Source organism: Electrophorus electricus, chromosome 2 (assembly GCF_013358815.1).
Source record: "Electrophorus electricus isolate fEleEle1 chromosome 2, fEleEle1.pri, whole genome shotgun sequence".
In the NCBI taxonomy this organism is placed as follows: domain Eukaryota; kingdom Metazoa; phylum Chordata; class Actinopteri; order Gymnotiformes; family Gymnotidae; genus Electrophorus; species Electrophorus electricus.
The window spans coordinates 18,547,660-18,562,125 of NC_049536.1; the positions used below are offsets into that span (position 1 = coordinate 18,547,660).

Consider the following 14,466-nt stretch of genomic DNA (forward strand, 5'->3'; position numbering starts at 1 on the left):
TTAAAGTCTGTCTTTATCTTCAGCCCTAATGGGAGTCTAATGAAACCTGCCACCCTGGTGTTAGTCTAATGAAACCTTCCCCTTCGGCTGGCTAGTGTCTGCAGTGGGAACGCCGTGTTCTCAGCGAGAGCTTAATTATTTGCTGCTAGCCTGGTTTTACCGAACGCACGTGACCACAAATCGCTCTAGTTCAGCAGCGTGTTAGGTGGAAAAAGTGTAAGCGGAATTTTGTCAGATCCATCTGGGAACCAAAGTTCCAAAAACTCTGCTTCTCATTAAGTGCAAAAGTCTCTAGAGCTAGCGTTCGTTAAAGCTAATGAAAGGCCTCATAAAGCAGTGTTTTTTTTTGTGAAAATACTGTCGTGTGTATATTTCTTTCTGTGCATGTGTGATTTATATTGTGTGTCTTTTAGTCACATTTATACAAATATGTACGTGTAGCACATTCACAAGTTTTCGTGTGTGTGTATGTGTGTGTGTGTGTGTGTGTGTAAACACACCCATATGTGCATGTGTGTCACAGGGTTTGACCTGATCACACAATTCCAGTTGGATGTGATTCCCCGTAAAGGAGTCAGAAAAGTAGATGGCTCCACTTACACCCAGGTGGCCTACCGGCTGGACAGAGACGCCAACTTCCAGATCCCAACCAGGTGAGAGACCTAGTCTCAGTAACACTCCCAGGAAGCTACAAATACATATTTCTTCATTCATAGTCTCATATGTTGTGAAGGATAGGTGTGACGCTCCAGGTTTTAAGATTAAGAATGAAGCCTAATTTTTACCATTCTGATTACTTTAATTATCTTATTAGTTACTACTATCCTTCTCTAAACTGATGAAGTCAGAACATTGAAATGGGTTAGCAGCAGTAATGAATGATGAAAATGACATTACATTTCTGTCAATGTGGAGCCCACCTTTCCACATTGAGAAAGAGTGAAATATATATATATATATACACACACACTAAAGCACTTAGCCCTGTGGCAGTACTTTTGTGAGGAAGTGCACTCTTTAATATATTCTGACATCAAAGAAAAGCCAGCCATTGCTTTGTTACAGGTGTTGCATGATTACAGTTTACACACAGGTGTTACTGCCACCCCATGCATCTTACTGCAAATTAAAACACACACAAAATAATGTAAACTTATTTCACACAAGGCAGACCCAGCAGAGGACCTGGATTATGCCAAATGCTGGTCTTAAATGCACTGAATGTAATGGACTTGCATCTTAAAATCCATTTTTTTCAAATTTGTGGTTTAATCTGTGTGATAATCTGATAGGGATTTACATCCTAAAAAAACAGGATTTAAGGTGTTTCTTAAGGTGTGCCTACATATCATATGCCTTAAAGTTCCTCACATAACAAGTAAACAGTAAAACATAACATCTGGAGCCCAAGATGTATATTTATTCAAGAAAAAAACCAAAACCAAAAAAAAAAAAATATATATATATATATATATATATATATATATATATATATATAGGCTGGCTGGCTAACTATTTTTATTTATGTTATGTTATTTATGTTATTTATCTCAACATAGTTGGGTATTGTTTCAGAAAACATGTTTCGATCTTCTGTTTGAAGTTGAGCCCTTTCTGCTCTCTGGTTTGGTTAGTTACTACTGCTAAACCTTTAATCCCTCACTAATGCTCAAATTAACTCTTGGACACATCCCAAAAGCCAACATTAAGGCTATGCTGAAATTACTCAAGACTCAAGCTCTTAAGGAACTAGGGTCAACCTTGGTGTACCCTACTGTAAAGCTAATGTCCTCATCTAAAAACTCCAACTTCCCCTTAGTTACTGAACAAGCAGTCATACTGGAGCAGGAAACTAAACCCTGTAGTGTTGCTGATGGTGCATGTTCCTACTTTAGTGCATGCATAATTAAGTGTATTTGAATATGTAATGCTGTATCGCTATGGTGGACTCGCTGTTGCATGCTGGCCTGTTTGGAGACCTCTGCAAAGTAAAAATACTTCGCCAGTGTAAATGCACTCATGACATAAGGTCAAGAAACCTCTGAATCCACAGCTGACCAGCGTTCCATCAGCAGCCGTTCATATGATGTGACATACTGAGAAGAGAGTTACCAAAACCTCTGTCAAGCCATTAAAGGACAGAAACCCTGCGAGGCTTCCTAAACTTTGAAGTGTGACTGCTCCGGTTCTTCCATTTACATCACCTCTGGGAGAGAGTAAGAGATAGAGAGAGAGAGAGAGAGAGAGAGAGAGAGAGAGAGAGAGAGAGAGAGAGAGAGAGAGAGAGAGAGAGCACGCACCAGTTGGCGTCAGTGGAAGTGGGTTTGTGATGAGGCTCTTGAAAATGGCCTTCGTTTATTTTATTAGCCAACAGGAAACTCCCTTTTTATTGCTTCGCCTTGATCCATTTACAAGCTGAGCCTCTAAAAAAGAAGCTGGCTCCAGCCCTGTCTATAAATACACGTGAGACAGACTAAATCTCTGACACAGCGGTGCTTAGGGCCCCTGTCCTGACGGAGCGCAATGGACTCTCCGATCAGCTGACCTCCCCCACCCCCTGACCCACCATCCGATAAGCTCGCAGCGCAGTCCTTTGAAATGATGCCTAGCGAGAGGTGGGCAATTTGATCTTCTAAATACAGAGATGTGAGGCTTTGAAGATTAAAGCCCCGTTGGTTCTGTTTTATCTCCCCCTGGTGAGTTTGTTCCAGGAGGATGGAGAAAGTAGGGTTTGCCATCGCTTCACGTACCGGGGTTGGTGCAGGGAAGAAGCACTTTGTAATCAGGGGACAGTTCTTCATTCTCTGTAATCGTCCATTTTCTTGGAATAAGCCAGTGTCTGTGATGAAATTACCAGCCTTTGCGTGTGTGTGTGTGTGTGTTTTCAGTGTATTGTGTATTCACTGTATCACCATTATTAAAAGTTGTAGTTCCCTGAAGTAGTTTGAATGGCCACAGTAACCACAGTTAAATGTTAACACAGAAAACACTTCTTCTTACATTTGCACACGTGGATTTAGAAGCTTCAGAAGACTTTTATCAGCTGTGTATGTGAGGAGCTTCTAAAGTTGTGTGTATGCATGTCTGTATGTGTGGATTCAGGCCTTGATGAGTGTTTTTATGCACATCCATATGAGAGTGTGTGTGTGTACTTGTGTATCCATGTGTATTTATGGTCCATGCGTGTGTGTATGTATAAACATGTTTCTTGTGTATTCCTGCCTGTGCGAGTATGCATACCTGTATGTCTGTGGCTATTCATGTCTGTGTGAGTGTGCGTATGCATGGAACATTTAGGAACAGGTGTGATTTAGTGATTGCAAGGTCTGCTTTGTAGCCATAGACAAATTCATTGTGTGTGTGAGCATATATGGCCTATAAATCCTGATAGTGGTTCTGATTCTGATTCTAGAAGATGACATATGTTAGAGCTTTATTTTGTAAATTTTCATCTGCAAGGTTGTGGTCAGTTCCACAGTGGGCTTAGTTCTTTCGTGTCAAGATCACTTATCCTGGCACTTAAGTGATAAATTCATCGCATAATATCAACTTAATTATTCAACAAGGACACACAGATTCAGTGATGTGAAGCGCCACTCATCATGCCCTTTGCTTGAGGTCTCCCCCTTGTGGAGAATGTGCGACTTAGCAAACACGTGAGTTTGAGTTACAAAGCCACGTGCATAAACATTCTGATAACAAATAGATTGTCAGTGCCTGCTGCAAGATGAATTTATACTCAATGGCGGGCCAGGCAGAACTGAAATTGCAGTGAATACATTTAAACAGAATTGCCCCCTCCCCCAGTTAGTAGTGGCAGCTGCTTAAGTTACTTGAGTAGTAATCAGAAGGTTGTCAGTTCAAGTCCCACCACTGCTAGATTTCAACTACTGGGCCCATGAGCAATGCCATTAACCCTCAGTTGCTCAAGTTGTACTCAGACATAATTCTAAGTTGATTTTGTCAGCTAAATGACATTAAATGTAAATGAGTTCCTTAGCCAAATTAGCTGTCTACATTGATAATTCCCATACCCCAGTTAGAAATGATGGTGTCATTCCATTTTTCCATGGTGTCATCTCCCAAGGCTGAACTTCCCGAGGGGCTTCCCGGAGGAGTACTCCTTCATGACCACATTCCGCATGATCAAGAACACGGTGAACAAGGTGTGGAACCTGTGGCAGGTGGTGGACGAGGACAGCGTCAAGCAGGCTGGCATGCGTCTGAACGGAGATCAGCAGGCCCTGGAGTTCTTCCTCACCACCATGGACGGGGACCTGCAGACTGTCACCTTCCAGGGCCTCTCCCTGCTCTTCAATACCAAGTGGCACAAAGTGATGATCGGTGTGGAAAGCGAGCTGGTCACACTCTACGTTGATTGCCAGCCCGTCGACCAGAAGCCCATCAAAAGCAAAGGTTACGTCAGCACAGATGGAGACACTCTGATCGGTAGACTGGATGCGGACCCGAACACCTCCGTGGTGGTATGAACCAATGCCTCTGATCCACGTTTTAGCTCAAGCACTTCGCGCCGAGAACGCTTATCTGGTTAAGATGAAAATCGATAAGGCAAAGTTAGCATCCGTAGCGTAAAGCTAATTGGCCAGTTCTACCAGAGATGTCAAGTATTGCTAGTGAGCCTGATCTTCAGTGCATTACCAGTTGTAATCAGTCGTACAGGATGTGACATTTCATATTTTAATAGCTTTAGCTTATTGTATTTGCCATTAACACATACATGTACCAAATTCACAGATGCAGGCATAATCGCAAAACAAAAATGAATTATGCCCAGTGTCGGATTTCAGTGATATGGTTAGAGGTTACAGATTAGCTCAAATGTAATGTTTTGGCTGTCTATCTCTGGCTTTGTCTTTTTCACCCCAGTTTGAACTGCAGTGGATGCTGATTCACTGTGATCCAAAGAGAGCGCAGAGAGAGAGCTGCACTGAGCTTCCCCAGGCCGAGGTAATCACGCCAGCTTCTCCATTTCTACTGGCTCAAGATGATGTACATCAAATTAACAGAAGTAACAGAAGAAGTATATTTGTAGTTTATTCGTAGACTGACAGACTAATCATTTCTACATCGTAATCAATAGATTGGTCCTGAAAACCATAGCACAGTTGTCCGCTGTATCTATAGCAATGATAAAAATGTGAGATTTGTTATATTATCTGATTAATTTCTTTAATAGTTATATAATGGCTTGTATGGTGCAGGGGTTCTTGCATAATTTATTGTTTTCTCTGCCTAACACGCTCAATTAAGTAAATAGGTTTTGACAGTCGGATTGAAAATTAGTTATTAGTTAAAATGTAAAAATTAGTTACAATTAGTTAGTGAAAACTGATGTGTTAGACTAAACACTAAAGAGGTCTTCCCGAACAAAAATTAGGACTGCCAGTAATGATTAACTAATTATTACTATTATTCATAAGTGAATAATTTCCTTTATTAACATGCAATGTATGATCAAAGTAATCTCTTAGGATTTTTGCAAATCATCACCATAATTACTGCTCGTTCCAAGCTTTAACGTTAGCTACTGCTAGCTGTGCTAGTTTCTTTAGAGGCTTTCCTAGCCTTGGTAACCATGTTTATGTTTCCGCTTTTGTTGCTGGCCAATCACTGCTCTCATTTTGAAAGTATGTTCATTTTTTCCCCTGATTCTTCTGTTGAGGTGCAGGTGGCGTTTTTTACTAACTCTATAAATGATTTCTCATTCTCTCTCCTTGCTTCTTCAGATGTATGCCAATGCTGAGGTATTTAATTTTTTTTCCATTTATGTTTTCATTTTTAAGCAAATAATCTACTCCAGCGCTTTGTTGCTTAATTGACCTTGTTGCTTTCTGCTGTGCACGCTGTGTACTCCGATCAGCAGAGTGTGGCAGGTAATGATGATGATCTAATCCAGGAAGGTTTCAACACCCATTACCACCCTCTTTTTCAAAATGATTTATTCTCAAAATGATTTATTCGCATTAGCAAGCACTTTTAGCCTTCAGTAGCAGGCTGATAGTAAAAAGGCAAGGGCTATTCTAGAGGGATCGTTAATCATTTAAGACTGATTTGTTTTTGTTTAAAGGCTGATATATTCTCTTGCAGTGCATGTTTTTATAGAAAATTCACTAACAAGCAAAAAAAAAAAAAGGCCACACTTTCCAGGGGAGAGTTTGAGGTTTATTCCTCAATAAGTCATGGGTCATTCCATTCGGACTACCCCTTAGGTTGAGCAAATTGTATTGATTTGGAGTTATTTATTGATTTGGAGACCATTTCCAAGTAGGTGAAAAGCCCCTGGCTTCGTTGGGACACAGACAACATTGTTCTTTAGCATATATAATTGTACAAATTTCAGCTTCAGAGATGATAATTATATATTTATGACACGGGAATTAAATTTAGAGTCCCGTAAAGCTGCCTGAGCTCTTAGTGCAGGACAACGTGACAGGAGCATGTAATTGCATGTGGGGGTATGTGGGGCATATTAGCTTCGAAAGACTGACGTTTTAAATATAAAAACTATATTCAGCACAGTGATCTATGGGCTTTTAGGTCCTCCTCTTGGTGACAGTAATGAGAAAAGCCTGCTTTAGGTATAGGATAGTGTTTTAGGTATAGGATAATGTTTTAGGTATAGGATAGTCTTTTAGGTATGGGATAGTGTTTTGGTATAGGATAGTGTTTTAGGTATAGGATAATGTTTCAGGTACAGGATAATGTTTTAGGTATAGGATAGTGTTTTAGGTATAGCATAATGTTTTAGGTATAGGATAGTGATTTAGGTATAGGATAATGTTTTACGTATAGGATAGTGTTTTAGGTATAGGATAATGTTTTAGGTATAGGATAGTGTTTTAGGTATAGGATAATGTTTTAGGTATAGGATAGTGTTGTAGGTATAGGATAATGTTTTAGGTATAGGATAGTGTTTTAGGTATAGGATAATGTTTTACGTATAGGATAGTGTTTTAGGTATAGGATAATGTTTTAGGTATAGGATAGTGTTTTAGGTATAGGATAATGTTTTAGGTATAGGATAGTGTTTTAGGTATAGGATAATGTTTTAGGTATAGGATAGTGTTTTAGGTATAGGATAATGTTTTAGGTATAGGATAGTGTTTTAGGTATAGGATAGTGTTTTAGGTATATGATAATGTTTTACGTATAGGATAATGTTTTAGGTATAGGATAGTGTTTTAGGTATAGGATAGTGTTTTACGTATAGGATAGTGTTTTAGGTATAGGATAATGTTTTAGGTATAGGATAATGTTTTAGGTATAGGATAGTGTTTTAGGTATAGGATAATGTTTTAGGTATATGATAATGTTTTAGGTATAGGATAATGTTTTAGGTATAGGATAGTGTTTTAGGTATAGGATAATGTTTTAGGTATAGGATAGTGTTTTAGGTATATGATAATGTTTTACGTATAGGATAATGTTTTAGGTATAGGATAGTGTTTTAGGTATAGGATAATGTTTTAGGTATAGGATAGTGTTTTAGGTATAGGATAATGTTTTAGGTATATGATAATGTTTTAGGTATAGGATAGTGTTGGTGTGTATTAGCTCCAGCATATCCCTGTAGTGCAGACAGTTCAGCATTATCTGTCTACTTTGTCGTCCTTTGAAACATAGATCACTGCGCTCTCCTGACACTCCTGTCTTTCTCATATTCATTTTTCTGCTGCATCTTTCATTCTTAGCCGGACCCCAAACCCATCCCGGGGCCAGTGGGCCCTCAGGGTGCTCCTGGTCCTCAGGGCCCTCCAGGAGAGGACGGTCGCGACGGGAGAGACGTATGTGGTTTTTTTTTGTTTGTTTTTTTCATTCTTGGCTACGATTTTTTTCTCTGCTGCCCAATTTAAAGGCTGGGTTGGCTAGTTTTCCAAAACCTCCCGAACAGGCTCTAACCACACGTATGTTCTTGTCCAATTAGCTGTGAAGAAGGCCAAGTTTCAAGCAGACTAATGCAGTTTTATTATGTTGACACCATGACTCACGAAATACATATCCAGGAAATCTTACACTTGTCTACTGCTGAGTCTCAGATCAAAGACATATGAAATAAAAAGAAATCTCCCCTTTAAGCAGACATTGATAAGATTGATATTTTCTGCACTAGACGTTTTGGGTGGATAGCAAAATGCTGTTTAGACACGTTTTTGATAACGTATATATTTTGATGAAGAGCGTGACTGACATGTTCACAGCTAAATTAGCTGGTATGCCTAGTGGTGAGCTAATGTTGTTACACTTCATTCCAATGACAGCAGTCTGTTTACTGTATGCATTTAAGAAACACAAGAGTTTGCATGTTAATCTGATGGTGATGTTAGCAAATTTCATACAGACATAGTCATCAGTCCCAGGCAGGACCTTCACACGTACTAGGTTGAATGCGTTTCTGAAGGCCTCTGTCGGTCACTGAGATAATGACTCCCCTGAAAAGGATGTTTTCAAAAGTTAGCCTCTAAAATAACAAGAATCCTTATAAAACCATAAACTCAGCGTTTCTCAATGTTTCATGTAGGCAGTGATTCTTGCCCTGAAGTTCAGTGTGACCCTGCCCTCATCCAACATGCCCTGTTCTACCTTCCCCATCCTCTCTCAAAAGACCATTTTTAGCACTAATATTTCAGTTTTTGCCCTGGTCTCATTATCTCGATCACCAGTGAGACCCAACGAGACAGCAGGAGATATTTCTTCCTTTGTCGTCCTCCCTAGCGCCTTGTTAGAAACATAGTCCTCCGCTCTGTACTGTAGAGCCTGTTCATTAGAGATTGGATGCCTGCTAACACACAAGTCTGGTCTCTTAACTCATGATAGCTGACTTTCACACCATGTTGTTGTGTTTGTGTTTGTTTGTGTTTGTTTGCTTGCATACTTTTATTGCAGGGTATTCCAGGCAACCCTGGCACTCCTGGTGTGCCTGTGAGTAAGACAACATATTTAAGTCTAACAATACAATACATTTTTACTTTGGTGTCACTATAAAACATCACGGGCCCTCCTGCTTCAGAATGTTAGTGTTCTTTCCAGAATAGATAGAAACCATACATTTAGGATGTTACAAAACATTTAGGAGGGTTATATTAATACAAAAGGTGGAATGGAATGCCAGAGGCCGGGTGTAACCAATTAATTTTTGAATTAAATTACAATGCGATTGAAGATTCAACATTGAATAGGATTTTGGAAAAACGCAGACCTATGCTAATGTGTGTCCAATCATTACTGACCTCCATTCTGGTTCCTAGATGTGTAGGAAACAGATCTTAACAATTCGAACATGTGATGTGAGGTCATAGACTACTAAGAGTCTCGGTATTGAAAACAACTCCCTACTGGAGGAGATTCTCGATTGAAAGATCTTATAAGCCTAGACTCAGACGTCATGAATATACAGAAATCCGGATTTTTATAATGATTGGTCGGTCAAGATGAGTGACCCAGCCAAACCCTCGGTGCTTTAATCACTCCTGCTGACTGGCTCCTTCTGAGCTCAAGCATGTATTTATAGGAGCAGAATCAGAATTAGAATATGAATAGGAGTTGTTCTACCTGCCTAGTTCTACCTCTGCTCACACTCGGTCAAAAAGACCACTGAAGGCAGCTGTCAGTATGGCTAGCAGTAGAGAATGGCCCTGAGTTACTGCTTGCTCAGGCAGGGTGGAAACAGGTGCCCAGGAACTGCTGGGCGCTGGTGCACGGGGCTGGACACACAACCGAAAACAGGAGAGCGGCTCTAATTGATTTAGCGTGACTGGCTATGTTGTGGCGTAACTAAGCAACCACAGCGGTGGCCGATGTCACACTGTGATAAAGCTGTTTTGTGGGGGGGGGTGCGCGTGCGTGTGGGGGGGTACGGATGTGTGTGTGTGCGTGTGTGTGGCTGTGTGTGTGTGTGTGGGTACGGCTGTGCGCGTGCATGTGTGTGGGGGGGGTACGGCTGTGTGTGTGCGTGTGTGTGTGTGTGCGTGTGTGTGCGTGTGTGTGTGTGTGTGTGTGTGTGTTCTAGGGTAGTAAAGGCGAACAGGGTCAGATTGGTCTACCAGGGCAGAGAGGACTTCCAGGTCTTCCAGGGGCAGCTGTAAGTACTATCAGTGCCCCTCTTCAGGCAATACTGCAGCCCTGTGACTGGGTGCCTGCCTGTGTGTGTAATTGTACCTTTCTGTGCGCATATACTACACATTGGCTTAAATACCAGTGAAAGTGTAATTGTAAAAGACTCTCAGAATCCATTCAGTCATGCACATTACTAGCTAGCCTGTTGCGGGATCTCTGTTGCATATGCCTTCAAGTGTTGGACATAATCCCTGTAGTGTGACTGATTTCTCTGCTCCATACAGGGGCCAATGGGACCAATGGGCCCTCGAGGACCTGTAGGGGAGAGGGTATGACCCCTCTAAAAACACTCTCCTCTTTCTGCCTTTAAAACCCTGCTTTGTAGTCATAATCAAAGGATTTGTAGTAGAATTTATGAAAATATTTCTTTTCAGTTTTCAAAGTAAACCGACTTTAAAGATATTCTGTGGAGTATATGTGAAGACATCCTAATATGTCTTGTGTGTTTTCGGAATGTAGGGGCTTCAAGGTTTCCCAGGGCCAGCTGGACCCCCAGTAAGTTTGTCACGCACACACACAGACATACACACACACACACACACACACACACACAGACGAGAGAGAGAGAGAGAGAGAGAGAAAGAGAGAGAGAGTGAGAAAGAGAAGGAGAGAAAGAGAAGGAGAGAGAGAGAGAGAGAGAGAGAGAGAATGAAAATCGCAGTGAAGTACACAAGGTTTCCTGAGAAACAGGACATTTTGGACAAAGATCTTTCAGCAGACAAGATCCACCTCCTAAAAGATTATAGATGATGCATAATCACGTAAATGTCCCATGTGTCTGGAAACCTTGTGTACGATAGATAGATAGATAGATAGATAGATAGATAGATAGATAGATAGATAGATAGATAGATAGATAGATAGATAGATAGATAGATAGATAGATAGATAGAGAGATAGATAGATAGATAGATAGATAGATAGATAGATAGATAGATAGAGAGAACGACTTTATGGTGGTGTATACCTGTCATTGCTGATGTTTGTTTTCTCTCTGTCCAGGGGCCTGAAACTGTTGGACCTCCTGTATGTTGCTGAGTTCTTCTCTCATATTTAATGTTCAGGCCTATTTAGGCTCCCTTTTGATGAATCTGCCTGCCCATCTGCCTGTGTGTATGTCTCTGTTTATCCTGTTTGTTTTCTCAGGGGCCTCCAGGTAAACCTGGTATCCCAGGAGATGAAGGCAACATAGGACCAGAGGTTGGTTTCTTGGTCCAGTGCTCAAACCAAACATCAGTTATTAATAACCAATAGATGTCCATATAGTGTACGAATACTAAGCTTTCCAGACTTTGATTAGTCTAATTTTTCTAACCCCAACCCAAAGGCTTATTTGTTTGTTTGACAGGGTCCTCCTGGGTCAAGAGGATCCAATGGTCTTCCAGGACCACCAGGACCCCCTGGTCCACCAGTAAGACTTTAGCATTTTCTGCTGCAGTTTAATGTATCTTAGGCAATATTTAGATCTGAGGACACTCCATGTCTTTGTGTAAGTCTTTAATGTCTCTACCACATTAGTGTAGCGCCATTGAGGAGCTGTTTGAACAGGAGGACTCTGAGGAAGGCTCAGAATTTACTAAGAGTGTGTGTATGATGCTCCATTAAAAATGGCCCCCCCGCCTCTTAATGGCTCTAGTCCTTTCTTTCCTGCACCACGTCTGATTGAACTCATCAGTCTGCCATCCAGAAGATGTGGATGGACTGAAGAAGGAGATGCAGGGAGCACAGCAGTGCTGGAGCGCCGCGGGGAGCTACGCTGTGCCCTCTGTCTCTGCTCGCACTTTATCAGAACGGACGTGCCATTTTTAGCCACCCGTTTTAGGCCGCCTTATCATTTTTTCAAATGTTGTTTCAGAACAACTGTGTGTGTGTGTGTGTGTGAGAGAGAGAGAGAGAGAGAGAGAGAGAGTAAGTGTCAGTACGTGCGTGTGAGTGCATGTGTGTGTGAGTGTGTGTGTGTGTGTGTGTGTGTGTGTGTGTACCGCTAGCTGCCAGAATGCCTGTTGATTCATTCCTTGGATCACACAGTCTGCATAAGGCAGGTGCTGCTCTCTCACTGCTTTGGATGCAGAGTAAAGCTGCAGCTTACACGTGAGAGCACATCTGAAAGACACATCTGAGAGGAGCTTAATTGTAGCTGAGTGGTGTGAGAAGAGAGAGACAGAGTGTGTGTGTGTGTGTGTGTGTGTGTGTGTGTGTGTGTGTGTCTGTGGGTATATGTTGAGGGGTGGGTGTGTATATATGCATATAATAATAATACTCATATTATTTATGAATGCATGTGTTTATAAAGAGGAGTATAATTTAACTGTCGCTAATGGCTGAGTAGTGTGAGTAGTGCATGTGTGTGGAAACTGCTGCTGTAGCTGTGCTGTGTTCGTAGGGGCCTGCAGGTGCTGGGAATCCTGAAGGAAGCGGGGAGAGTGTGAGTGATTTCAGCTTTAAGCTCCTCTTTCATCATTCAGCACAGGCCAGGACCCAACCTAAATCCACAACTCACACCCTGCTTTCTTATTCACATCCCGTATTCTTACGTGAAGTAGCAATGAACATTTTTTTAGGCTGGTTAGCATTTGCTGTATTTAGTCATCATGTTTGACAATTATGTTTGACAGGATGAATCAGCTAAAATAAAGCAAAATGAATAAATAAAAAGTATTTGGTATTTAATTCTGATTTAAGTGTTTAAAACTGATTCCAATCCAGAGGTTATGCTACAGTTTCAGGCTCAGAGTATTAGTGCTGACTTATGACCAGCTCTAGGTTTTGTGCTGAGGAACTATGCACTGTGAAAACTAATCCTAGATCAGTCCCATTCCACTGATGAAAACTGTTGGTGCCGAGTGTGGGAGTTTCTCTCTGTGCTCAGTGATGAGTGGATGTAATATTTCTACCATGTTTGTTCGTACAACCTTTATCTCAGCAGAATATACCTGAATACAACTGATGTGAGTGTGTGTGCCTGTGTGTGGCATGTGTGTTAGCAGTGTCAGATGACGTGTCCGGCCGGACCACAGGGACTTCCAGGTCTCCCCGGCATAAAGGTAGGAGGTCAGAGTGATGGAGGGATGTCCTAGGGTGCGTTGCATGCCGGTAAATCGGCTCGGCCCCTGTACAGAGTCAGGAGCTGCAACCATTATGTTCCTTATATGAGCAGTGAGGTACTGCACCTCTGCAGAGGTTGTACTTCCCACGGTCACTATAACCATCAGCTCAGTCTTACACCTTCTGTGCATTCACGACAGGTTCATTCCACTAAAACAGATTCCAGAATCTGCAATGCCATGTCCATCCGCTGACTTATCATAACAGAATAGGCAAGAAGCATACAGCCTGGCGCCTTAGCAGGGATTGGCCCAGGTCAGGATTTTGTTCCAACCATCTGGCTTTGCTAATTAGCTCAAGTAGGTGTTATTAATTACTAAAATTAACTTAGTGATACAAAGTCATATTAGGAGTTTACATTTTTTAACTTTTGAACTTTTGCACATCTGCACCCTATACCTGTCACCATCACATTGCATTTACCCGCGTAAACTGTAGATTTGAATGTAATGCTAGAAGTATTTGCTGTGTGGGCTGGATGTGTAGAACCTGCTATAGTACACACTAGATCACTGTTCCTTTAATCTGACCCAGGGGGACTAAATGAATTAAATCAGCTATTTCCTTTACTCTAGGGCCTTAGCAGAGTGAAATAATAAAACTCCAGGGCTACATTTGATTATTTTTGTGTCTTCATTTACTACCATACCTTACTTTGATATCCATAAAATATTTTGATATCAATAAAGTTTTTAAATGACCTATAATGTATAGGACATATGGCAAAAAATACAAATAAACATATTAATGCTGAATTCACAAACATAGTCTCAGTACATACAATACACCTGTAATCTTGCTGAATGTGTCCTAGAGGCTTCAGCTCATCTAACCTTCCTTTTTATACCTTGAACTCATTCACTTCCTGTTTATACCTTTAACTGTCCCACTTCTTGTTTATACCTGGCCCAGTTCCTGATTAGAACTTTAACTGACCCTATTCATGGCCAGCAGTGTGACAATGAAAGGTCAATCCAGTGCAGCGTGCAGTTTATTGCTCGAAATACCACAAATTAAAATTTCTAAATGAAGTTGAGGGTATTTGCATCTCTAAAGGCTAAAGTGTGGAGGAATACACCCCTTCTACACAAACACCCCCCTCACATACACACCCAGTTTCCTGGCGGCCGTTAGCCATTGCGCAGTTGGCTGTCAGGTGGGTTCTTGGCTAGCCGTGTGTCATTGCATCACTAATTCATGCGGGAGGGAGCTTGAAGAAGGTGTCAA

At 41.3% G+C, this 14,466-nt stretch overlaps 1 protein-coding gene across 3 annotated transcripts in view; it reads left to right on the forward strand.

The window, feature by feature from the left end:
* LOC113581240 (collagen alpha-3(IX) chain-like) overlaps window positions 1-14,466 on the forward strand; it is a 35,906-nt gene that overhangs the window by 6,349 nt on the left and 15,091 nt on the right. The window contains exons 4-17 of one of the 3 annotated variants that reach the window (XM_035534860.1): window positions 524-653; window positions 4,088-4,484; window positions 4,888-4,968; window positions 5,748-5,765; window positions 7,713-7,805; window positions 8,905-8,940; window positions 10,028-10,099; window positions 10,359-10,403; window positions 10,594-10,629; window positions 11,137-11,160; window positions 11,281-11,334; window positions 11,483-11,545; window positions 12,518-12,559; window positions 13,122-13,178. In XM_035534860.1, coding sequence (XP_035390753.1) covers window positions 524-653; window positions 4,088-4,484; window positions 4,888-4,968; window positions 5,748-5,765; window positions 7,713-7,805; window positions 8,905-8,940; window positions 10,028-10,099; window positions 10,359-10,403; window positions 10,594-10,629; window positions 11,137-11,160; window positions 11,281-11,334; window positions 11,483-11,545; window positions 12,518-12,559; window positions 13,122-13,178 — 1,148 coding nt within the window. Of the gene's footprint in view, window positions 1-523; window positions 654-4,087; window positions 4,485-4,887; window positions 4,969-5,747; window positions 5,766-7,712; window positions 7,806-8,904; window positions 8,941-10,027; window positions 10,100-10,358; window positions 10,404-10,593; window positions 10,630-11,136; window positions 11,161-11,280; window positions 11,335-11,482; window positions 11,546-12,517; window positions 12,560-13,118; window positions 13,179-14,466 lie in introns of all 3 variants that reach the window. The other 2 variants (XM_035534871.1, XM_035534863.1) reach the window with 2 other exon arrangements.